Raw genomic sequence first — 26,527 nt, forward strand, 5'->3', positions numbered from 1 at the left:
CTACATCCTATGGTCAGTGGGGACACGTGATGGTAGGAATGTAACTCAGGGTCTTGCTCACGTAAGATCCTTATTGGAGCCTTTTAAATTATTTCTCTGACTTCAGATATTAAACTTTGTGGAGAAAGTTAGTTGGGAAGTGTTAACTTCATGCTTCCGCCTCTGGTCTATCATCCTGTGAGCAGATTCAGATAGGGAATTTCTACTATTTATACTACTCCTAGAATAGAATAGTATACTAAAACATGGCCCCTTTTTTTTTATTATTATTAGTGAAACGACATGAGGTACAGTTGTAGATTTACAAATTTTTGTGCTTGGATCTCGGTCATACCCCGATCAAATACCCATCCCTCCACCAGTGCCCATTTTCCACCACCAGGATAATATCCCTCCCCCCCATCCTCCCATCCCCCCATCCCCCCCTGCCACTGTGGCAGGGCATTCCCCCCTGTTCTCTCTCTCCTCCTGGGCGCTGTGATCAGTCAAAGAGGCATTGAGTGGCGAACATGTTCAGTCCAGTCTACTTTCAACCTGCATCTCCCCTCCTGGGAGGATCCTCCAAACACCCTCCACTTGGTGTTCCCCTTTCTATCTGAATTGTCCTTTCCCCTAGAATACCCAGCTGGCCTCTAAGTTATGGAGTAATTCTCCTGGTGTTGCTCTCAGCTATTCTTGGGTATTAATCTCATATTTTATTATTTTATATCCCCCAGATGAATGCTATCTTTCTATGTCTATCCCGTCTATCCCTCTCTTTCTGACTCATTTCGCTTAGCATGATACTTTCCAGAAATCCGAATGGCAAAAAAGCACATGAGAAAATGCTCTACATCATTAATCATCAGGGAGATGCAGATCAAAACCACAATGAGATACCATCTCACACCTCAGAGACTGGCCCACATTCAAAAGAACAAAAGCAACCGTTGCTGGCGTGGATGTGGCGAGAAAGGGACACTCCTTCACTGTTGGTGGGAATGTCCACTGGTTCAGCCCTTCTGGAAAACAGTATGGACGTTCCTCAAAAAATTAGAAATTGAACTCCCATTTGACCCAGCGATACCACTCCTGGGAATATATCCCAGAGAGGCAAAAACGTGTAGCCGAAGTGACATCTGCACTTGTTTGTTCATTGCAGCACTCTTTACAGTAGCCAGAAACTGGAAGAGACCTGAGTGCCCAAGAACAGATGACTGGTTAAAGAAACTTTGGTACATCTACACAATGGAGTACTATGTGGCTCTTAGAAAAGATGAAGTCATGAACTTTACATACAAGTGGTACAATATGGAAAGTATCATGCTAAGCGAAATGAGTCAGAAAGAGAGGGATAGACATAGAAAGATATTTTTCTTTTTTAATATCGATCCTCCAACCATTGAACCATGATAGTACAAAAATGGCTAACCAAAGGATAATACTTTTCTAGGAAAAAGAAAGAGCTTACAAGAAAGCTCTAGAAAACAAATTATGTCAGCAATGTCTTCAGTTTATAGCAGGCAAAGTTCACAGACTATCTTTCTGCCTATCTTTCCATCAGAATCGGCTCTAAGACAAGACAATAAAATTCAATGTAGGGCCCGAAAATATTCAAATTTAAATAAGAAGGCTGCCAGTTGCAATCAACCAGCAGACTTATGTTTTTATACCAGAATATTACAGTTCACATTGATTGTATATTAATATTCTATGTTTTTCACTTGAATATACATTCCCTGAGGGCAGAGACTTTCTTTTTCAATTTTTCATCCCTGCATTCTAGAGCTTCCTTAAATATATCAAGTGTTCAATAGTTAAAAAATCAGCAGTTCTCAACTAGTGTTCAATATTTATCATTCATTACAGGAAGTGTTCAATATTCACTAAATCAAATGGTTCTCATTTAGAAGTTGTCTGAATCTGTGTATTTCGAGGACGTTCCAAGGGGCCCACAGGTGAAAATCATGTAAATAATGGATCACAGTCTGAGACTGGGGGGGAAGGGGGGTGGCAATTACTAGGACAGGGAGGATCATAGGAAGTAAAGAAGATTAGTAGGTGGCCATGGTCAGAAAAAGGTTTAGAAACACTGTTAAATTAATGAATATAAATTAAACAAATCAATGTGGTTAACATTAAAGAGTTTCTCATGCATAGTCAGCATATCATATATGGTAATGTATCTGGAGCTGACTACATTTAGCCAGATGATCACAGGAAAAAATAACAGTGTCAACTCTTTCACCACCAAAATTCACATATTTGCAGCTAACAGTTGTTTTTTTAACTCCTTTTCTGATAATCTTAATTCTAAAATATAATAAAAATTAAGTAAAAAACTATAAAGGCAATAAAAAAGAGACATTGGAGTTTGAAAAATATCTACCAACTGAATATTCTTCATAATAATAAAAAGTACCATGAAAAAACATAGACACTACAAATACATATACTAATGATATACTTCATAGGAAACCAATACCATAACTTCAAAACTTGAAGTCACATTATAATGTATTCTGCAGTAAATAAAATGCTGCATTCTGTGTTTTGAAAATGTGAAGGAGACAGAACAAGTTGTTTTATTTAGTCTGTTCAACATCTTTGTGATGTGGTGGCAAAATTCTATTGGACTACATTTTCCAGCAACAGAAAAACAATTATGTGAATAGAGTTCAACTATATATTCTTGATGTAAAGAACATATATTTTTTAAATTTTTATGAGTAAAACACCATGAGGTACAGTTGTAGACTTACAAATTTTGTGCTTGGGTTTCAGTTGTACAATGATTGAGTACCCATCCCTCCACCAGTGTCCATTCTCCACCACCACTGATTCCAGTTTCCCTGCCACCCCCCCATCCCCCCCATCCCACTCTGCCTCAGTGGCAGGGCATTCCCCTTTGTTCTCTCTCTCTCTCCTTTTGGGTGCTGTGGTTTGCAAAAGAGACATTGAGTGGGAATCATGTTCGGTCTATAGTCTACTTTCAGTATGCATCTCCCATCCTGGGAGGATCCTCCCAACACCCTTTATTTGGTGTCCCTTTCTCTGTCTGAGCTGCCTTTTCCCCTAGAGTGTGCGGCTGGCCTCCAAGCCATGGAGTAAACCTCCTGGTACTAATCTCAGCTATTCTTGGGTGTTAGTCTCCTATTTTGTTACTTTATGTACCCCAGATGAATGCAATCTTTCTATGTCTGCCCCTCTCTTTCTGACTCATTTTGCTTAGCATGATACTTTCCATGTAGTAGCACTTGTATGTAAATTTCACTACTTCATCTTTTCTAACAGCTTCATAGTACTCCATTGTGTAGATGTACCAAAGTTTAAAGAATGTGTTTTAAATCAATGTATATTAAGGTATTTTAAAATTCAATTTATTTGTATTACCTATGTTAATTGCAGTTTCTTGTTTATCTCCTGTCAAGACCCATATTCTTATGTTTGCCTTCAGTAAAGTTGTTATTGTTTCTGGAACATGGTCTTGAAGGTGATCATGAATGGCTGTTGCACCAAGCAGCAGAAATTGCTAAATATTTTTGAAAGAGATACTTTTTTGTTATAAATTAAAGATAATATGTTTAAGGTGTAACAAAGATCAAATTACGACAAAAGATATATAACCTAATAAGTAGTTATGTAAATAGCATGTATATACACACACATACACATACACATGCACACACCTTTACTCCCATCAATGTATTTGTTTCTTTACACCACAATATGAGACAGTGTTATATGATGGTTAAGAACATAGTTTCCTGAATTATGTGCTCAGAATGAGGCTCTGAGCACAGTTAGGTGCGACCCAAGTAAACCACCCCTCACCCCCTTACACACACACAACAACAAATTATGAGTTTTCAATACAAGGCAGATTTACAATTAAGAGAGAAAAAGTATTTGAGTTTTAAATTAAAGCAAAATGCAAGACATTAATAAATGCATTTTCTTTACATATTTATCCTGACATGTAGAGTAGATATGGGCTCTGTTTACCTTTTCAATAGCTTCATAGCAATCTTCCAAATGTTTAGTCCTGTTTTCTACAATTGTACTAGCTTTGCGATACTCCACCAACCAATTCTGGTATTCTTCCTCAGATAAATCTGTATATGCAATACAAAGAGTTCTCAAGCCTAAAAAAAAAGAATATAGTATATTTTGATCAAATTACTAGTGATCTGGAATTATTAAAATAATTTGAAAATAATATTCAAAAGCATTTTAAAATTCATACAAATGTGGGGTCCTCTGTGTGACCCTACCTGACTTACCCAATGCTGCCTTGCTGATCTCACCTGCCCCCTCTTCATAGCTCACCATAGATCCTTGCCTCTCTAAGCTTTATCCAAATGTTCCCCTGGAATTCAGCTGTTGCCTCTCCCTCCTCTATCATGAAGACTCTGTGTTCCCCTTATCCTAATTATTTTTTATCCACAGCAATTATAGCCACTAATATGTATTACTGGCAATACTCTTTTAATTGCTTCATAATTTTGCTGTTATATTTAGTAAGTGTGCAGTAGTACTTATTCTTTGAGGGCATGTTTTACTAATTGTTTATATATACCTCTACTTCAGAAGTTTAGAACAGTATGTGGCACTCAGCAGATGCTCATTAACTATTGAATTAATGAATGAGCAAATGGGTTTTTATTTTTTCAATTTTAGAGCAAGCAAAATAAAGTTATAACAAATTAATTTAAATTTCTGTTTGCAGAGACTTGCTTGAAAATTTATTGAACAGCACAGGACTCCAAATTTTGGTACCTACTGCTCCAAAACATTAAATACTTTGAATTCCTAGAACTTAAATCTTCACAGAAGAGCTGTGGGTTGTTATTTTAATTTTTTGTTTTACGGGGTTTTTTTGTTGTTTTGTTTTATTTTGGGGCCATACTTGGTGATTCTTAAGGATTACTCCTGGTTCTGAGTTCAGGGATCACTCCTGGCAGACTCAGAGGACCATATGAGTGCTGGGGTACTGACAGGTAGGCCGCACGTAAAGCAAGAACCCAAACCACTATAGAACTCCAGCCCCTGTTATTTTGTTTCAACTTCAATTACAATATAGTTATGATAATATATGTTTACCCTTTGTAGCCTTCCTATAACACAAGAATAGTTTAAGAGAATTAAACAAAAAAAGGAGAAACTTTGAAAAATACCCATCGTTTTAAAACAGATACATGTGCTTGTATAAAACATCAGCTTATAAACTAAAAGCAGAAATTAGGTACCAGTTTTGAGGTCTTATTAACTTGACTCATATTTTATTTATTAGTGAAACAAAGTGGTTTTTAATTAAAAGAAATTTAGAGACATGTGAGGGGATAGAAAGAGAGATACATGTTCAAGAGAGAACATGGCTTCTCTAAAGGGGAAAAAGCTTACTCTTACATTATATTTTAATTCCAGACTCTTCAGATCCTCTATAAATCCATTAGTCCATGTTGTTTGTGCTTGTTAAATACTTACTCATGGTATTATATTTCCTTAAGCAAAGGACAATGTTAAAATCAGAAGACTAATATAGAATAACGTGAAAATAACTCTCAACTCTTAGTTATATCTTCATAAAATAATGTCAAAATATATAACATGTATTGGAAAAGCCCACCTTTTTCTCCAACTATGGATCAAATTCTTAGTATGACTTGATAAATGGTAATACTTAGCCAATAGAAATAAGTAATAGACTGAAACCATTAGTCTATTAGTCTGCAGGCAAAAAGGAAGAACTACAGTAAATACATTTATATAGGGACTGGAGAGATAGTATAGTGGATACACAGCTGACCCAGGTTTGATTCCCTGCATCACATATAGTCACCAAAGCACTGTGCCAGGAGTGATCCCTGAGCATAGAGCCAGGAGTAACCCCTGAGCATTGTTGGAAGTGACCCCAAAATAAAACAAACACATAACACTGTTGGAGAGAACGATAAATGAAAAATATTAATGTCTCAACTGGAGACCCATTTAACTTTTAAGCAAACATAAGGCACTGCAAAGTCACACACAAAGTAGGTCCCCTTTGCAAACCCATGTACCCAACAAGTATCAGTGGCAAGTATGTCATGCATTTAGGCTACATTTATGAACAGCATTGCCAAAGAGAGAACAATTCTAAACAATTTCTACTTACCTTCTCTAGCAAAACATTCCAGATGTGTTAATGTCTCATTCACAAAGAGAGAATCTTTTGAAAGTCGTTCATAAATCACTGTATCCTAAAAAAGAGAGAGATACAGTGATTAAATCTAAAACCAAAAAGATATTAACCTCTATAACATCTTCTGTGTTACAATTTTATTGTTATATTTAAATAATAATATGAAGGAAATCAAGCATCTCCAGTGAAGATACAACTCTAAAAGAGATATATTAGGTAGAGAGGAGTAATAAGATAGAAGCAGATCTCTCACTTCAACAACACACGTAAAGCAAAATAGTTTTTTCTTTAAGGAAAATAAATGTCACCAAGCAAAAACTACTCAGCAAACAATTATTTCAGCATGAAGGTGTGGGATAAGAGATGAAGTAAAGATTTTAAATATATACACACTAGCTAAAAAATACCATCACAAACAGAGGCATGCCATCAATTATGGCAGAAGGAAATATAACAAAGGCAAACATGGGGCTGAGAGCACTGATGGTAATGACATGAGATGAACAAAACTTTATTGTGAATTAGTTTTCAAAGTTAGTTCACAAAAACTAATAACAATGTGGTGGGGTTTGTAACATTTGTAAAATTAGAATATATGATTCTAAGTGTACATATTTGGAGAGATAAATGGAAATAAAATGATTGCAATGTTCTTATATGTAACTTGAAGAAGGGTCAACCACCCTGCTCTTCAAATTCAGGAACTAAATCTCCAAGGGGATGCAAAACACACTGCTAAAAACATAGACACGCTCACACAACCCCCTCAAAACTCCGGGGCGACCTTGGGAGGAGAGTGGACCATGTCCCTGCCCTGCCTAAGCCCCAGATGCTGCACCCACACTCCTTTGCCATCAACATGCCAATGGCTTACAGACTAACTATAGCTTCACTAAGAATCTCTGTAGATTCATCCCATTTCTATAGATTCTGAAGTTTCTGGATCACTTTGGCATGTATTCCACAGTATTTTGCAATTCAGCTAGCCTCAGATAAAGACTTAACAACCTTGTGGTGAGATAGAACACTTTTCACAAAATTTTATTTTATTGAAGTATTTTTGATAATTCCTTTAGCCATCTGGTTCTAACAACTGATATAAAATAAATTACTGTGTTCCTGCTAAAAGGGCAGGCTTGGGAGCTATTGGGAAAATGGAGACAGTAGTGGAGGAAGGTCACTCAGCTGGTGGGATTAGTATTGGGACATCAAAAGTCTATAACAATCGTATGAACAAATTGTTTGAAGTGCGAAAAAAGGAACTTTAAGTAGTACACTTGGAGGAAGGTGCTATAAACTAATGATTCCTCCAACAAGTCCTGAATCAATTAGTAAACTTTTTAAAAAGGAAATAAATTGTAAGGGGCCAGAGAGACGATAGCACTGTAACACTGTCCTCCCATTGTTCATCGATTTGCTTGATGCGGGCATCAGCAACGTCTCACAACAAATTGTGAGACATGTTGTTACTGTTTTGGGGCTGGAGCGACAGCACAGTGGGTAGGGCATTTGTCTTGAATGTGGCCAACCTGGATTCGATTCCTGCACCCCTCTCGAAGAGCCCGGCAAGCTACTGAGAGTATCTCGCCTGCATGGCAAACCCTGGCAAGCCACCCGTGATGTATTCGATATGCCAAAAACAGTAACAACAGAGAGATAGTATAAAGGATAAATCATTTGGTTTGCACACAGCCAACTCTGGTTCATTCCCAGTCCCACAGGTGGTCCTCCAAGTACAATCAGGATTGACCTCTGAATCACAGTGCTTGGAGGAAGCCTTGGAGAACAGCTGGGAGTAGACTCAAAACGAAAACCAAATTCAAGTACTTTATTTTTTTTCAAGTACTTTAAAAGGAGACAGAAATAAAAGGAAGATAGAAAAGCATCAACTAGTACAAATAAAAAATAAATAACAAGAGGATGTATTTAAACCCAGCATATCAATAAGGACACTGTGTAGCTGGTTTAAACATTCGTTTATGCTACTTCTGGAAGTATACCGCTGGGCTGCAAAGATCCATCACAGAAATGACAGCTACACTTGTTTGTTTATTGCAGCACTTTTCACAATAGCCAGAATCTTGAAACAACCTGAGTGCCTGAGAACAGACTACTGGTTAAAGAAACTTGGTACATATACAAAAATGGAATACTATACAGCTGTTAGGGAAAAATGCACTGTAGCACTGTCCTCCCATTGTTCATCGATTTGTTCTAGTGGGCCCAGTAACATTTCCATTGTGAGGTTACTTGTTACTGTGTTTGGCATATTGAATATGTCATGGATAGCTTGCCAGGCTTTGCTGCGTGGGTGAGATACTCTCGGTAGTTTGCCGGGCTCTCGGAGAGTGGTGGAGGAATCAAACCTGGCTTGTGATGAAATTTATTTATAAATGGATGGAAATGGAAAGTATCATGCTAAGTGAAATAAGTCAGAAGGAAAAGGACAGACATAGAATGACTACACTCTTTTGTGGGATATAAAATTAAAAAGAAGAAGAAAAAAGGGGGTATAGTGCCACCAACAGGTCAACCTGTACTTGCAGGGCAAGTGCATCAGCAGCCTGATGTTGCCTTCAGGTTTCCTGATACCCCCAAATTGCCACTGTGCCTTTGGCCAGACCCCAACAACTTGGGAACAAGTTACCAAGAAATTAAATGGACAAAAATTAGGTATGTGGGAGTCACACACACAAACCACCTATAGCTCAGCTATACAAGCTCACCCAGAGTTGGGATGGGTTACCTCCCCCACATCCCAATACACATGGAAGAACTGGCAGTCATCCCATGAACCAACTTCAGCACCACCCTGTAAGCTCTACTATTGGTTTTGACTCAGAGACCCCTAAATAAATCTCAAAAGAGATCAGAAGCCACAGTTAAGCTCAGATCCATACATGGTTGAACAGTTCGGACTAAATTGGAGGGGGCGGGTTAGCCTGTGCCCGCCCAAGCAGAGATCCCGGCAGCCACTTGCTTCCACAATCCAAAATTGCCGCCATACCCCAAGCCTGACTCCACCATTTCAGGATGGACCTCACCAAGATAAAATCTGCTGAAAATTTCATAATGTGAATCTTAGTGCGCAAACAGCCCTGGCCCAGAGACACAGTAGCAGGTCCCGGAAAACACCACAGTGGCAAAGATTTCTCCAGGCCCCATACCAAGCCAATATTACTGGGACACCCCAAATGGAGCAGGTGCAATCTCCCTACCTAATCCAGATGGAATCCAGGTGACCAAGAGCTTCCACAAGCAAGGCCCAGGTATGCAGGTTCCAGGACTACGTCTCCAGGCCACATGGCAGCAGAGAGACTGGGCTGTCCCACCTTGGGTCCCCACCCACCCAGAAGACTGACTGTCATCTCCACAACTAGCCTCCAGGCACCATCTTAGCACACCAACAGCCCTGGCCCAGAGGCTCGCAATTGAATACCAAAATGGATTAGTGCCATACAGAGATGTCTCTGAAACCCAACCATTTACAATCTAGAAATTTACAATCACAATCACACCCATGTGAGCTCTCACAATATTCAAAATCACTTCACTTGATCACTTGACATCACATTACTCATCAATTCGCTCAATAGGGCGCCAGTAACATCTCCATTCATTCTTGTCATGTACTAATGTAGCCCATGGCGTCTGCTCATTCTAGGAACACGAAGAGCCTCAAACCGATTGTTCAGGGCCTTGACAAAGAAGTCTGACCATCTCATAGGTGGGCTGCCACACGATCTTTTGATGTCCCATGGAATTCAGTTGGTAATGGCTCTAGTCCAGCAGTCGTCTCCAAAGCTCATTACGTGTCCAGCCCATCTCATTTTGATGCCTTGGCAAACGAGACAGCGTCCCTGATTCTTGACCATTGATGGAGGTCGGAACTCTGGATTCTTTCTCTCATTTGAGTGAAGCATGATACTCCAAACATAGCTCTTTCGATTCCTCTTTGGGAGACCCAAATAGCGTTCTCGTCCTATTTTCATAGGGCCCAGGTCTCTGAGGCATGTGTTAATGAAGGAAGAACAGTGGAATCGAAGAGATATGCCTGGAGCCAGAGGTTCTTTGTCCTCTTGGCTATTTCTTCGATGTTCTTGAAGACATTCCAAGCTGCTCTCTTCCTCCTGCGCAACTCAGGTGCCAGATCATTTGTCATGTTGACTTCTTGACCTAGGTACACATAACTGTTGCATTTGGAGAAGTTTGTCCTGTTGAGAGTGAATGGAACGTCAGGAACGAGACCATTTCTCATAAACATTGTCTTTGTGAGGTTTAGCTGTAGTCCGACCTTTCCACACTCACAGTCAAAGTCAGCCAGCATTTGTGCTGCTTGGCTGATGTTTGGTGTTATAGGAATGATGTCATCAGCGAAGCGGAGGTGGTGTAGTTGCTGACTGTCTATCTTCACTCCCATTCCTTGCCAGTCTAGTTGTCACATGACATTCTTGAGGGTGGCACTGAAAAGTTTCGGTGAAATGGTATCACCCTGACAAACCCCTCTCTTGATGTCAATGATCACCTCCCTGTAGAATGGTGAAATCCTGGTAGTGAATCTGCAATACAGCTCTCGGAGGATCCTGATGTACTGAGTTTGAATGCCCTGTTTGGCTAGGGCTTCGATGACCACTTCAGTCTCAACAGAATCAAAGGCCTCCTTTAAATCAATGAATGTTAGACAGAGCTGCATCTTGAACTCCCAAGAAACATCAATGAGCTTGGTTATCATGTGGATATGGTCAATTGTGCTAAGTCCTTTTCGGAAACCAGCTTGCTCACATGGTTGTCCTTCATCTAGTGTTCTGCCAATCCTATTCTGGATGACTCAAGTGAACAGCTTGTAGATGACAGACAACAGGCAGATTGGGTAATAGTTGACAATGTCGTGAATGTCTCCCTTCTTGTACAGTAGTACAGTCCTGCTGGTTTTCCATTGGGATGGAACCTTGCATTCATACAGGTAGTGTGTGAAGAGCAGAGCCAGTGTATTTATGAGTACGGATGGCAGGTTCTTCAGCTGTTCGGGTCTGACCTTGTCTGGGCTGGGTGCTGTTTGCTTCTTTACCAAGGAAAAGGCATGTCAGATTTTGGAAAGGAGAACTTTGGGAATGACATATCCATCCTGCAGAATTTGGTATGTGGGCAGGAGGATGTGACTATCGAAGAGATCTGAGTAGAAGTCATAGATAATCTTCTCTATTGCCCTTCTGGAAGATGTGATAGATCCATCAGGACATCAGAGGGCAGTCATCTTGGTCTTGTAGTTGGTGAAGAACAGGCGGGCATTGCGAATGCTTTTCCCAGCTTCTGCCATCTGCCAGCACTGCTGCTCTTCTCTCTTTGAGGTCTTCCTTTATCACTTCTCTGCACTGATTTATGAGCTCGGACATTCACTTGTGGTTGCCTAAGACTTGCACCAAGCCACGTTGGTGAATAAGCTCAAGAGTTTTTGAAGACAAGCGTCTTTTTGTGGTTATCTCTCGGCATTCTTCACACAACCGTGGAGGTACCAGTCAATCATATTCCTCGTCCAATGTTGTCAACGATGGCATCTTCCCATATTGCTGCAATAGTACCAAAGAGCTCCTAGTTTGTGGTCATTCTGGGATTCTCTTCTTAAACTTTGCAGCCCTTTCTCCCCGCTCTGTGAAGTAGAATTTTGCATGAAGGAGACGGTGGTCCGATCCTGTTCGGAATTTTGGGACAACAGTGACATCAGTCAGGCGATACTGTCAATTGAATATGATGTGGTCAGTTTCATTGTGGAACCATCCACCGGGAGACTCCCATGTCCAACATTTAGATTCAACCTTCTGGAATTGTGAGTTACCATGGATGGTCTTGGTCGACATGATGAACTCAGACAGCCTCTCACCCTGTTCGTTCCATTCTTTGCCATGGGTCCTGATGTGGAGTTCTTCGGCTGATCTTCTTGGTCCTATCTTGGCATTAAAACCACCAATAATGATCTTGTAGAAGGTGTGGTCTTTATAGAACTTCTCCAGCTTCATGTAGAACTTCTCAATTTCTCCTTCATCATAATTGGATGTTGGTGCATAGACAACAAAGATAGAAACTGCTGGTAGTGAGCCACATCTATTCAAGTGTAATTGTCTGATTCGGATTGTTAGGCATTCGAATGAATCAATGTTTATGGCCAAGTTTGTGTTGACAAAGACACCTATACCACTGACACCTCTATTGTCGTATGTTCTGAGGAACAGTTCTTCTCCAGTGTCAAAAATAGCGTGATGTGATTGATGCCTTCTCATCTTGGTCAGACCAATGATGTTGTACTTCATCTTTCACGCTTGCACCATCAGGTCCTCGATGATGCATCCTATGACAGTGTATGTGCACTGAAAGTACAGATAGTCATTTTTGTGTTTCTTCATTGTGGCAGCCTAGTTTGGCCCTGAGATTTTATCAGCCTCTCCTTCCTCATCCTTCCTAATGCTGCCATATTGGTGCCTCTTTCAGGGTCAGGGGAATGAGACCCATTGCTTTCCAGACACTCAGACCAAGACTCATAAAACACCTAATACAAGATTACCACACCGTATTTGATTGCACTGAAATATGGTTTGAATCATGGGATCACTGGCAAGGACAATTAGAGGCCACCCTAAAAGCCTCTATCCCTCTCGGAGAGCCTGGCAAGCTACCAAGAGTATTCTGCCCACACGGCAGAGCCTGACAAGCTATCCGTGGTGTATTTGATATGCTAAAACCAGTAAATACAGTGGATATTCAAAAAGAGCTATGGAAAATATATTATCTAGTGTCTTCCCCTGGCAGGTAGGCTTAAATGGTGGTGGGGAAATTAGAGCAAAATTAATACCCCAAGTTAGAGAGAGAGTACTGGAGAAATTGTCTACCATAGAGGACGGGTAAGGACTGTGATGTGTACGCATGTGTGTATGGGGTGGGGGATGATACGTGAGACATTGGTGGTGAAAAATGTGCACTGGTAGAGGGATGGGTGTTTCATCATTGTATAGCTGAATCTCAAACATGAAAGCTTTGTAACTCTATCTCATGGTGATACAATAAAATAAAAAATGTAATGTGGAGTTCATGCCCAATTCAATCAACTTTATCAATGTCTGAACAAATAGCAGTACTCCTACATTATTCAAAAAAAAAAAGAAAAAAGAAAGACATACTGGTTTAGAGGTTTATAAAACACTTCTTGGTTTTCCCATCTCTCCTAATGGGTTGAGAATTTAGAGGTAAGCTGGTCAATCTTTTTGTTTTGCAGATTTGAAAGTTGAGAATTGGAGGAGAAATGTAGTATTAGATCCTTAGGATTTCCCTTTTCTAGTCCAGAGTACTTTAAGTGTGCTCTTTCATGTTCCACTTACCTGTTGGAGGGTGGCTTTGCTATTTTGTCTTCCATTTTCAAATTGTATAAACGAGAAACATTCTTGGATTAAATTTCCCTCATATTTTAATTAAACCTAATTACTCTGGGAAGGTTGTTGTCATTTTTTGTGGTAATTTTACCATGGTCCTTTTACCCTGTCGGTAAAACCTGTGTAATCATGGATTTGTAGATTCAGTACTATTTTAGTCTTCATGCAGAGGGTTTGTTCATGGATTCACATGTGAAATTAAAACTTGTTCTCAGTGTTTCTTCTGTTGTCTTTTTAAAAAATCTTTGGTGTCTGAATATACTTTGTCTTAATGGAAGAAGAAGAAGAAGAAGAAGAAGAAGAAGAAGAAGAAGAAGAAGAAGAAGAAGAAGAAGAAGAAGAAGAAGAAGAAGAAGAAGAAGAAGAAGAAGAAGAAAACATAGTAAAAGACTAACCCGAAGACAGTAGAAACAAGGCCAGGATGAATGATTGGAAGCCTGCCTCAAGGGCTCAGGGAGAGGATAGTTGGGACAGAGACGTGACCATTATGACAATAATGGTTGGAAGGGATTGATCCAGATTGGAGATGTGTACTGAAAGTGGGCAAATGACCAAACATGATGGCCTTTCAGTATCTGTATTGCAAACAATAATGCCCAAAAGGAGAGAGAGAGAGAGAGAGAGAGAGAGAGAGAGAGAAAGAGAGAGAGAGAGAGAGAGAGAAAGAGAGAGAGAAGAAAAGGGCCTGCCTCTGGGGGAAAGAGAGTGGCAGGATATGGGGGATATTGGTGGTGGGAAATGTACGCTGGTGGAGAGATGGGTGTTGGAACATTATATGACTGAAATTCAATCATGAAAGCTTTGTAACTGTATATCACAGTGACATGGTGATTCAATGAAAAGTAATAATAATAATAATAATAATAAAACAAATAAACATCCTTTTAAGAGCTGTCAAGGTAACATAATGGCCTGAGGCATGTGTTACATGTGAGAAACCTGGGTTCAATCCCTGGTACCACATAGTCCACCAAGTAAGCCAGGGAGCATCTTCTAAGCACTGAATCATAGTAGTCCCTGAGAACCACTGGGTAGAGACCCCCAAACAAACAAAAATATAAAAATAAAGTTAAAAGGCACAATTATCTAGAATGAATAAGAACAAACCACATGATCCATTGATAGTTTTGTTTTAGTTTTAGTTTTTGTTTTTTGGGTCACACCTGGCGATACAGAGAGGTTCCTTCTGGCCCATGCACTCAGGAATTGAGCACCACCACTCAGGTGGTGCTCAGGGGTCCACATGAAATGCTGGAAATTGAACCCGGGTCCACTGCATGCAAGGCAAACGTGCTACCCACTGTACTATCGCTCCAGCCCCCATTGATAGAGTTTTAACAAAATCCTGTAGCACTGTAGTACTGACCTCCCATTGTTCATCGATTTTCTCGAGCGGGCACCAGTAACGTCTCCATTGTGAGACTTCTTGTTACTGTGTTTGGCATACAAACTCATCACAGGTAGCTTGCCAGGCTCTGCCGCGCGGGCGGAATACTCTCAGTAGCTTGCTGGGCTTTCCAAGAGGGGCGGAGGAATCAAACCCAGGTAGACCACATGCAAGGCAAACACCCTACCCGCTGTGCTATAGCTTCAGCCCCCATTAATAGAGTTTTAACAAAATCCTAATTCAAATAAAACAGACAAACAGAACATCTTTGAGTTTTACTGGAGAAATTGGTAATCAATTTAAAGTTCATATGGAAATATGGTGTCATTCAAAATGGCTTTAAGAAAAAAACTCAATGTTCAAAAAGTAATATTCGATTATATCTTGTTGGCTTCTTGGTCAACAAGGGGACACAGTCTCCATTGAAAAGCCACAAAGGAGATCCAAGTCAAGAAGTGTGTGTGGCAGTGGAGTGAGTCGCCAACAATCTCTGAGGCACACCTTTGACCCTGGGGAAGAACATTTTAAAGCTTCACCTTTGAACCACCGTCTAACAGTATCACTGGGGTTGAGAAAAAAAGAAATTTGATTTTTTACTATTGGAACTTGGATGAGTGTCCGTGTGTGAGTGTCTGTGTGTATGTGTGTGAGTGTCTGTGTGTGTACAGACGTGTGTGTATGTGTATGTGTGTGGGGGGAGTGGGGAGGGAGGGAGAGAAAGAGAGTTTGAAGGCATATGCAGGTATTTAGTTTGCATTATTTTTAGTTCTCGTAATTTTCTTCCTCATGAGGCTGAGACTGCTTTATATTCAATAAAGTGTTTGACCTCTTCACTCGCAAATCTAAACAGCATGTAATTAGTATAGTGATAACCAAGTAGAACAATAAAAGAAGTAGCAAGTTCAGATACTTTGACAGAAGTGCCAAGACAATTCAATGAAGAATGAATAAACATTTCACCAAATGAAAATAAGCGAATGGTGCAGAGTAAACAGAGCATAACCATACTTACAAGGCAGTCCTTACTTGCTAACTACAAATGTAGCTGGTAAAGAGTTGTTTTCAATTTCCCTATGTGATCCCCAGACTATGACTATGGTTGTTTTACCTCTGATTTAAAGGTGTGTAATTATTTTATCACTGCAATTAGTCTTAGTTCTGATTCCCATAAATCTTTCCGATATTTCCTTACAATGTAGGGGTGTCTGTAAGAACCCCCAACAAAGATCGTCACTATCCATCAATCACAGCTTGGAAACAAACGTTAAAGCAAAACCTCTGAGAATGGTGAAAATTATGAAGGCTAATTGTAGGATAAGGTAAAGGTAAAGGCCCTCCCGTTGATCGTCGATTTGCTCAAGCGGGCCCAGTAACGTCTCCATTGGAGACTTTGTTGTTACTGTGTCTGGCATATCGAATACTCTCGGTAGCTTGCCAGGCTCTCCGAGAGGGGCGGAGGAATCGAACTCCGGTCGGCCATGTTGGCCGCGTGTAAGGCGAACGCCCTACCCGCTGTGCTATCGCTCCAGCCGACATTGCTTCGTCTTTCCTCCCTTTCTCCACAAGGAACTTAGGTTTATCAGGTTACACTCATAACAGGGCTCCCGAATCACTCCCATTCCTTCGTTTATCTGTAACCACTTCTCTTTGCTCTCTTCCCCAACCAGTTAATCAGCTTTTTCCCCTAATCAGAATCTGTTAGTTTGTAATGTCAGATCCTTCTAGGACACTGAAATTGTATTGTAAGTTAATATTGCCTTTCTCCTCTCCTTGGGCTGGAGCGATAGCACAGCGGGTAGGGCGTTCGCCTTACAAGCGGCCAACATGGCCGACCCGAGTTCGATTCCTCTGCCCCTCTTGGAGAGCCCGGCAAGCTACCGAGAGTATTCGATATGCCAGACACAGTAACAACAAAGTCTCCAATGGAGACGTTACTGGGCCCGCTTGAGCAAATCGACGATCAACGGGAGGGCCTTTACCTTACCTTTACCTTCTCCTCTCCTTATGTCTTTTGAATGGTTTAACTTTAAAGCAATGTCCTTTTTGTATAGATACAGGAAGACCATTAATATTATGCTTTGTAACTTAGGATTTAATTGGCTTTGAATATTATTCACTCCCAGGCATCTGCTTTCTCGACTTAAGCCTCAGTTGCCCTTTGTTCCTAGCACCCCAAAAGCAGGGTCCCGACAAGGGACTGAATGGACCCAGGGAAAGCGGTGAGCTACCCTGGCATCGAAATGGGCCAGGCCAAAGTGCCACAATTCTTAACTATAAGTTAAGAGCTTGATAATAGACAAATGCTACCATGATCCAACAGTAATGATGAGACGAGGACCCTGCTAGGGATAGGAAAGACTATCCGGCCTTAGCACTGTAGTCTGAGATTGAGATGGCCCTAGAAGAGCAATTCTATAAGCTTAAGGCATTTCTTACTGTATCCACACAAAATGATTTATATTTTTAATACTTATATGTTTGTTGTACAAGGAGAGGAGAAACACACCCATGGGATTCCGCTCTAGAGTGGGTCGTCCTGCTGAAAGAGTATCTGTCCTAGAAGCGGCTTTCCCTGAGGGAAAGAATTCTACCCCTATTGATTGTGACCACACCTATGTGTAATTGTTACCCCAATTCCTCATGCTTTGGGATTTAACTGTACTGTAAGAGTGGGCTGGGGGATCAGAATCCAGACTCCAGAGAAGGAGGATGAAGGGGGATGAGAAAGAGAATGAAGTAGCATGGGGAAGGGAGAGGCAGAGGAGAAAGACAGGAGTGGATGGAGAGAGGATTGGAATAAGCTGCAACTAAGACCAACAAGCCTGGCCCTCGTTTCTTTCCTTCACCTGCCCATCACCATCGACCTCCCCTGGGTGGGGGAAGCGACATGAGACTACCAAACGCTGGTGGAGGAACAGATAGACTGCTGCCGCTGCTGTGCTCTTTTTGAGTTTACACAGCTAACCATGCCTTAAATTAAGATATAACTGGCTTAATGGTTTCTTAACAAATTAAGGATAGGGACTGAAGAGATAGCACAGAAAGTAAGGCATTTACCTTGTATGCGGCCAACCCAGGTTTGATCCCCAGCATCCCATATAATCTCCTGAGCACTGCCAGGAATAATTCCTGAGTACAGAGCCAGAGGTAACCCCTGAGCATCTCTGGGTGCGATCCCCCCCCCAAAAAAAGTCAAAATAAATGGAAACAAAAACAAAAAAGGATAATGCTAACAACAACCTGTGGGAACAGCAAATACAAATTGAAAAGATTTTAAAATGTTTTGAAATTATTAAAGGATTTTGATAAGTCACTATGAAAAGAGAGTGTTTAATAGAAATAATTAATTCCAGTACTCACAGCTCCTTTGCAGTAGAGCCGAATAGTTCCTAAAGGAGTTCGGACAATTACAGACATTCTTTTTCTATTGCTAAAATAATATTAAAGCATTGTTAGTTTCTATTGTCTTCAGTGGTGTCTCAGCATGTGGCACACAAACACACACAAAATCAAACACACAAAAAAATTCTAATAGAATCTTCAGTCAATCATTAGTGAAAAGACTAAAATGTTTTTTGCCAGTCTTTCTTCTCTTTACCTAGCTCCATAAATTTGAGATTCTAATTATAAATCTCCATTTTCTCTTACTACAACTTCCCAGTTTCATCATTTACTTTCCTGTGAATTACTGGTACAAATGTATACTTTAATTTTATATATTACTTTGTTTTATGTGTAATATATTGTATCATTAGTGTTATATTTTATTTAAATATGATACACTGTCTAATAATTTATATAACATAAGGTAATATGCACTGTGTATTATGTATATATGCACAGTATGAACATATAACATATGTATAACAAAATCCTTACATATCATATGTATGTTAAAATATACAGTGTATAATTACTGCATATATAGTAATTTTACTTTGATTGTAGCTACCCGTGACATATTCGATATGCCAAACACAGTAACAAGTGTCACAACGGAGACGTTACTGAGCCTGCTCAAGCAAATTGATGAACAACAGGAGGACAAGTGACAGTGAGAGTGACTATGATTGTGTCATATATGTGACATAGTCATTTTAAATGATTAACACATTTAAAAACACAATCATTTAAAAATTGAGAAAGGGGAAAACAGCCCTGCAGCTATGTAATATTCAGTTATCTCAATCTTGATGTAGATCTTCCTGTTGCTGTTTTGCTGTTACAGACAGAAATGTCAAGCTGCTGACTCAATACATGCAGTACATGATGGCATTTGCTTAATGTACAGTTATGCTTCAAAGTACTCTAGAATTACATGTTGTTGTTATTTACAGTTAAAGGGTTTTTACAGTTACACTCATTGCTTCTATTCCTTACTTAGCTGCCAAAAAATCTCTCCTCTGCACTTTATCCTACACACTGAAAGTAAACTGCCTCAGATAGAACTTCTTCCTCATATCATTTCCCCACACAAAGCAGATTACACGACTCTGCTTAAAACTTTTAAGAGGAGGCTGAAGAGATAGGACACTAGGTTTGACAGCCCCCCTTCCCCACCCAGTACCACCCCATATCATTCTCCGAGCTCCACCTGCAGTGACCCCTGAGCACAGAGCCAGGAGTAACCCCTGAGAACTGCTGGGAGTAGCCCCAAACAAAAACAAAACAAAACAAATCTTAATAAACGTGCTCCATATACAGAAAAAAAATCTGAATCCCTTAGCACAGATCACAAAGACCCTGCAAACTGTACTTTAGCTTGTTAAGAGAGGCTTCAACAAGCCTCTCTCATGCATTCTGTCCATCCACTACCACTACCACTCCACTACCACTGCACTTAAGTCCCTGCTGTTTCCTGACTCAAAAAGCCAATGTCTCTCAAGGTCTGATTCCAGCTGTTACTTCTGCCTGATGTGCTTCTCCTCTTCATATCTTCTCACAGATTCCTCCTTCTATCTTGATGCCATTTTCCTTTTTTTTTTTTGAAGTTGTTTGTGATGATTTATTACATTCACTATTCCAACACCCATCCCACCACAACTTCACCTTCCCACCATGGTTATTTTCATTTTTCTCAACCACCACTCATCTGGGAAATTCTTGATGTTACATACTTTGATATCACTCTAAAATTTTCTTTTAAAAAATTTTAATAAATCACCTTGAGATACCGTTACAAACTTTCGTGATTACGTTTCAGTCATACAATGATCAAGTATCCATCCCTCCACCAGTGCCCATCCTCCACCCCAGTGTTACCAGTATCCCTCCTGCCACTCTCCTACCCACCCCCTCACCCCAGCTTCTGAGACAGGCACATTCCCTTTTACTCTCTCTTCTTTTGGGTGTTGTAGGTACTAAGTGGCCATCATATTTGGCCCATAGTCTACTTTCAGCACACATCTCCCATCCTGGGAATCATTTACTCGGTGGTACCTTCTGTATCCCAGCTGCCTTTTCCCCCAGCATGTGAGACCAGCTTCCAAGCCATGGAGCAAACCTCCTGGCCCTTATCTCTACTATTCTTGGCTGTTAGTCTCCCATTACGTTACTTTATATTCCACAAATGAGTGCAGTTATTCTATGTCTGTTCCTCTCTCTTTGACTCATTTCACTTAGCATGATACTCTCTGTGTCAATCCACTTATATGCAAATTTCATGACTTCATATTTTCTAACAGCTGCATAGTATTCCATTGTGTAGATGTACCAGAGTTTTTTAACCAGTCATTTATTCTTAGACACTTGGGATTTTTCCACATTCTGGCTATTGTAAATAGTGCTGCAATAAACATACAAGTGCAGATGTCATTCCTACTGTACTTTTTTGCATCTCCGGGATATATTCCCAGAAGTGGTATTGCTGGGTCAAATGGGATCTCAATTTCTAAGTTTTTTAGAATTGTCCATAATGTTTTTCATAAAGGCTGAACCAGTCAGCATTCCCACCAATAGTGAAGGAGAGTCCCCTTCTCTTCACATCCACGCCAACACCAGTAGCTTTTGTTCTTTTGGATGTGTGCCAGTCTCTGAGCTGTGAGATGATATCTCATTGTTGTTTTGATCTGCATCTCCCTGATGATTAGTGATGAAGAACATTTTTTCATATGCCTTTTGGCCATTCGAATTTCTTCTTTGAGAAAGTTTCTGTTCATTTCATTGCCCCATTTTCTTTTGGCGTTGGGTGTTTTCTTCTTGTAGAGTTCAACCAGTACCTTGTATATCCTTGATATCAACCCTTATCAGATGGGTATTCGGTGAATATCCTTTTTCACTCTGTGTATTGTCCTTGTATTCTGGTCACTGTATCTTTTAAGGTGCAGAAGCATCTTAGTTTAAGATGGTCGCATTTGTTTGTCTCTGCTTCCACCTGCTTGGTCAGTGGGGAAAAAATACCTTTATCTTCAATGTCGTGGAGGGTTTTGCTGACCTTATCTTCAATGTACCTTATGGATCTGGTCTGATGTTGAGGTACTTAATCTATTTTTATCTTACTTTTGTGAATAGTATTAGATAGAGATCTGAGCCCATTTTTTTGCATGTAGCTGCCTAGTTTTGCCACCACCTTTTGTTAAAGAGGCTTTCCTTGCTCCACTTCACATTTCTTGCTCCCTTATCAAAGATTAGATGATTTTGAACAGAAATTTGAAGGCGTGTGTAAGGATATTCAAGATTGTTCCATTGGTCTGAGGCTCTGCCTTTGTTCCAATACCATGCTGTTTTAATTATTACTGCTTTGTAGTAGAGTTTGAGGTTGGGGAAGATGATGCCTCCCATCTTCTTTTTCCCAAGAATTGCTTTAGCTATTCGTAGGCGTTTTCTGTTCCATATGAATTTCAGAGTGTCTGATCAGTTTTGAAGAATGTCATGGGTATCCTTATAGGAGTCCCATTGAATCTGTATAATGCTTTGGGGAGTATTGCAGTTTTGACAATTAATTCTCCCAATCCATGAGCAGGGGATGTGTTTCCATTTCCTTGTGTCCTCTTTTATTTCTTGAAGTAGCGTTTTGTAATTTTCTTCTTACAGGTCCTTTACCTCCTTAGGTAAGCTGATTCCGAGGTATTTGATTTTTGGGGGCATGATTGTGAATTGAATTGTTTTTTTCATATCGCTTTCTTCTCTCCCATTATTTGCATATAGGAAATCCAGGGACTTTTGGGTATTGATTTTATAGCCTTGAACTTTACTATATAAGTCTATTGTTTCTAGGAGCTTATTGGTAGAAGCTTTAGGGTTCTCTAAATATTGTATCAAATCATCTGCAAATAGTGAAAGCTTGATTTCTTTCTTTCCTATCTGGATGCCCTTAATATCTTTCTCTTGCCTAATCGCTATTGCAAGTTCTTCCAGACTATATTGAATAGGAGTGGTGAGACTGAGCACCTTTGTCTTTCCCTGATTTTAGAGGGAAGGAAAGCTTTTAGTTTTTCCCTCTTGAGCATAATGCTTGCCAGAGGCTTGAAGCCACTTTCCTTTGACAAGAGCCTCTAGGCCTCTTAAGGGCAGACTCCAACAACAGAAGCACACAATCTGTTTCTCCACTCTAACAGAGTTTAAAGTTCACAGACAGTATTCTTCATGGCCTGGTCCGGTCCGGTCCTGGTCCGATCCTCCCGTTGTTCATCGATTTGCTCGAGCGGGCCCAGTAACGTCTCCATTGGAGACTTTGTTGTTACTGTGTTTGGCATATTGAATACATCACGGGTAGCTTGCCAGGCTCTGCCATGCGAGCGAGATACTCTTGGTATCTTGCCAGGCTCTCGCATTCCTTTTAAATTTGTTTTTAAGTTTCAATGTTTATTTCTCCAAGACAGCCTAGCCTGCACTCTACTTGGATAAATTTACAGCCTAGTTTTCTGCTGCTTCTAGTTTTAAACTTTAACCATGTTTTTGATGACAAGGAATGCTGAAAAAATACTCTAGTTCAACAAAGAGTTATGATCACAAAATAATCTATCCATTCTACAGTATTTCAGAATTACCAGTTGATTTTTAAACACAAAGTAGATCTAGATGCTAATGGTGGCTAACCTGGGATGTTTCTGATAGCAAACTGCTGTCCATGCAACGTTTGTGCTCCAAGGGGAAGGCACAGGGTCTCCTACAGTGAGACACCTTATAAAGAGTTCTTTTGTACAAATCCATTTATGTCACATTTAATTTAGTGCGCATGACCTCAAAACTAAGGTATTATTCCAATTTATAAAAACCATTTGCATAAATTTTATGCAAGTTTTAAAAATACAAAGTTTTCTCCCTAAAGTGGCTCAAAATAGATTGTTCATGGCTGCCTATATCTAAGGTAAAACGAGTCTAAAACAATTGAACAGATTAGGCATATTATTGAAGGTGTTCAAACCATTACTTGATTTGTACATCTACTCAACCCTCTTCATCGGTCTTTTATTCAGCAGTACATATGCACCAAATTCCATTTTAGAAGTTTCCATATCATTTTTATAGAAAACAAAATTTGAAAACAAGTAATATTTAAACACAGCATGGTATTCTACCACAACTGAAACTTTTTTCTTCTTCTTCTTTACAGGACTCAACAGAATCTAAAAATGAACTATGCTGTAGTTTTACCTCATGCAATGTGCTGTATGTTATCTGTGAAAATGAAAAGGATGCTTTGTAAAGCACGTTTTACTGTTTTATACTGTTACAGCAACTTGTGTACTGCAACACAGTTTATTTTGAGGGAAATTTATGATTTTTTTCATGCAAAAATCTACACAAATTAGTTCTAATGATATGGAAAGCATTTTATAGCATCAAACATTCATCTGGTGCAAACGCACAGGGAACCCTTCCTGAAAAGTTTTCTGACTTGGGAAGCAACTAAAAAGCCATACTAGGTAAAGTAAATAAAAACTAAAATAAAAAAAAAAGAAAGAAAGAAACCAAAAACCACAAAGGAACTTGGAGGGCGGGAAGGGTGGCGAAGAGGAAAGCCCAGGCTGCAGAGAAACTGATGTCTGCTGCTGAAGCGGCCTTGGTTCTCGTGTCCAGTGTCCAGAACACTCGCCATCTCACTCAGATGATCTACCAGGTCTGTTGCCAGCCCCTGAAGGACAATCAAGCTCGCACGCGCTCACATACAGCACCACACCCACATGTGCCGCCGCTCACTCTAGGGCCAGAGTCGGCCTCTCCGGGTAGTGCCCTGTCAGGTAAGCCGGCTCAGTGGCACTGCCGGACATTCACTCAGCGTTGTCACTCACACACTGCTTCCCAGCAAGGCACGGCCTCACCCTGCTCGCAGTGGTGGGCCTGTTCTCTCATGCTTCCAAGGCTTGAAGATGACAGCACTGCACAGTGCTCAGGCATGAGAGAGCCATGACCTGTAGCCCTTTTTGGACTTGGAACAGCCTAAATAAGCATTCATGTAAAGGTTTTATTACATTCTGCCACTCACTCTCACTCACACCCACTTGCCATCTTGACCTTATTTGGGCATTTTCTGTGATTCCAAATGAAATATTCACATTTTCTTTCCCAATTTAAGGCAGCAGCAGACCCCATGAGCCATGCAGGATGGATCAAACCTTTATGTTCATGTATATATGTGTATCTCAGTGCTGCATTGGACCTGACTCCACAATATCACTCTAAAACTGGAACCCTTCCTTTGGTATGTTGGCAGATGAATTGAAACTGAATGTTCCACCTTGTATTGCCTCTGGAACAAGGCTAGGATCTTCATCGACATCATCTGAAGAGAAGAACTGATCGATGATCTCATAGGCCAATTTGTAGATGTCTTCATTTTCATGATTTTCAAGTTGTTCGATTTTCTCCAGCCCTCCACACTCTTCTATAAGATTGGCTATGGTTTCCGCCTCATCTTCAGCCATTTTAAATATATAACTTAGATCATCAAGTACTACTTGGACAACTTATGCATCTTTTACAGTAAGCAAATTGCAAAAAGGTGGGATAATACTCTGTTGGATTAGGTAAACCACTTGATCTTTCCTTCCACTAATCGTTAAGTAACTAATGGCCCAAGCAGCTTCTTTCTGAGTACCAAAATCCCCCTCATCCAGAAGGTGTATGATCATGGGCACAAGATTGGTGTCAATCACGGCCTGGACGTGCTGCTGATTCCCGGAGGTGATGTTGGAGAGGAACCATACGGCCTCTTTGTTGATCTTCTCCTTGGGGTGCGTCAGGAGCGCCGGGAAGTGTGTGAGTGCGTCAAAGTTCAGCAAAACTTGTGTTTGCTCATCGGTCCCCGTCACAATGTTGCCCACAGCTCGGAGAGCGGCCGTCTGGACCTTAACTTCCTGGTGGCTGAGTTGCGGAACCAAGTGCGGGACAATCCCCGAGGTGATGACCATCTGGATCTGCTCATTTCCGGCATCTGTGAAGTAGGACAGTACCCAGACTGTATCTACCAGGATATTTACATCTGTGTGATGCATTAAAACACAAAGAGCTGGAAGAATCTCCTGAATCGGTTCCATAGGGGGTGGTAGGTCTTTGTGGCGACATAAGTTGACCATAACCCAAGTGACATTTCATAAGAAAGTTATAGGAATAGATGGACTTATGAAAGAAAGTAAAGGTTTCACGATGCCAAGACTTATGACATAATCTCTACACTGTGGCCCATCACCTATGATGTTTCCCAAGGCCCACACTGCTTGCTCACAGACGTTTTGATGGGGTGAATGGAGAAGCCTCGGGAAAAGTGGCACAGCATTGGACTGGACGACTGCTTGCGGTTTGCTCAGAGGTCCCGGACCCGAAGTTCGTCAGGGCCCAGGCAGCTTCGAACTGTAAAGAAGGATTTCATCTCTTTCAAGACAATGGACTAAAATAGGCAATATTCCAGATTTTATTAAGTCATCAATTGGTGGATTTCCATCACTGGATAAGAGTTTCCTAGCAGCTTGAACTGCACTTAACTGAATTCCTTGGTTGTCACTTGAAGCATTTTGAACAATAGCTACCAGAGAGGTGTTTTGCCCTCTATAATCCCCATCTATATCGCAGTATTCATAGATCTCATCATGTGGCACATCCCGTCTCTTTAAGAGATGCTCGTCTCTTTTATTCTTCCTTAATTCAACTACAACTTCATTTCCTTGTCCTCTCATAGTCTCCAGGTCCCGGCCTTTGTTCTTGAAATTCTTGAGCCATTGGTTGTCCGGCTTCTCGCTGTCCGTCAAGGCCGGGGCCTCCGGGCCTGGGATCCGCCCCGACCGCCAGGCTGACAGGCCGGGAACCGGGCCGCAACCCGCGCTCTCCGGCGCCCCCGCCGCCCCCGCTTGCCCGCGCCCCCCCCCACCCCCCCGCCTGCCCACTGTGCCCTCCCCGCGCCCTGCCCCGGCGCGATGGCGGCGGAATGTGCCTCTTTTTAAATTTTTATTGTGGTATAGATAATGCTGTTGTCATAATACTAGCATTCATGGTCTAGATGTATACAAAGTTACACCTCACCACCACCCAAGTGCCCAGGATCCTCCACCTCTGTCTTTGTTTTGGTTGGGCTTGGTTTGGTTTTTACATTGTAGTGCTACTCTACTATATCTAACACAGGGG

General features: G+C 40.8%; 1 protein-coding gene and 1 pseudogene across 1 annotated transcript in view; both read right to left on the reverse strand.

Moving 5' to 3' along the window:
- Positions 1-26,527, reverse strand: part of LOC130018322 (phospholipid-transporting ATPase IB-like) — a 187,596-nt gene that overhangs the window by 57,794 nt on the left and 103,275 nt on the right. The window contains exons 19-22 of the mRNA XM_056109025.1: positions 18,329-18,398; positions 6,137-6,221; positions 3,985-4,124; positions 3,373-3,511 (exon numbers count right to left, since the gene is read on the reverse strand). Coding sequence (XP_055965000.1) covers positions 3,373-3,511; positions 3,985-4,124; positions 6,137-6,221; positions 18,329-18,398 — 434 coding nt within the window. The remainder of the gene's footprint in view (positions 1-3,372; positions 3,512-3,984; positions 4,125-6,136; positions 6,222-18,328; positions 18,399-26,527) is intronic.
- On the reverse strand, positions 24,545-26,155 carry LOC130019259 (importin subunit alpha-3-like; annotated as a pseudogene).

This window comes from Sorex fumeus, unplaced genomic scaffold (assembly GCF_029834395.1).
Source record: "Sorex fumeus unplaced genomic scaffold, SorFum_2.1 ptg000008l, whole genome shotgun sequence".
NCBI lineage: Eukaryota > Metazoa > Chordata > Mammalia > Eulipotyphla > Soricidae > Sorex > Sorex fumeus.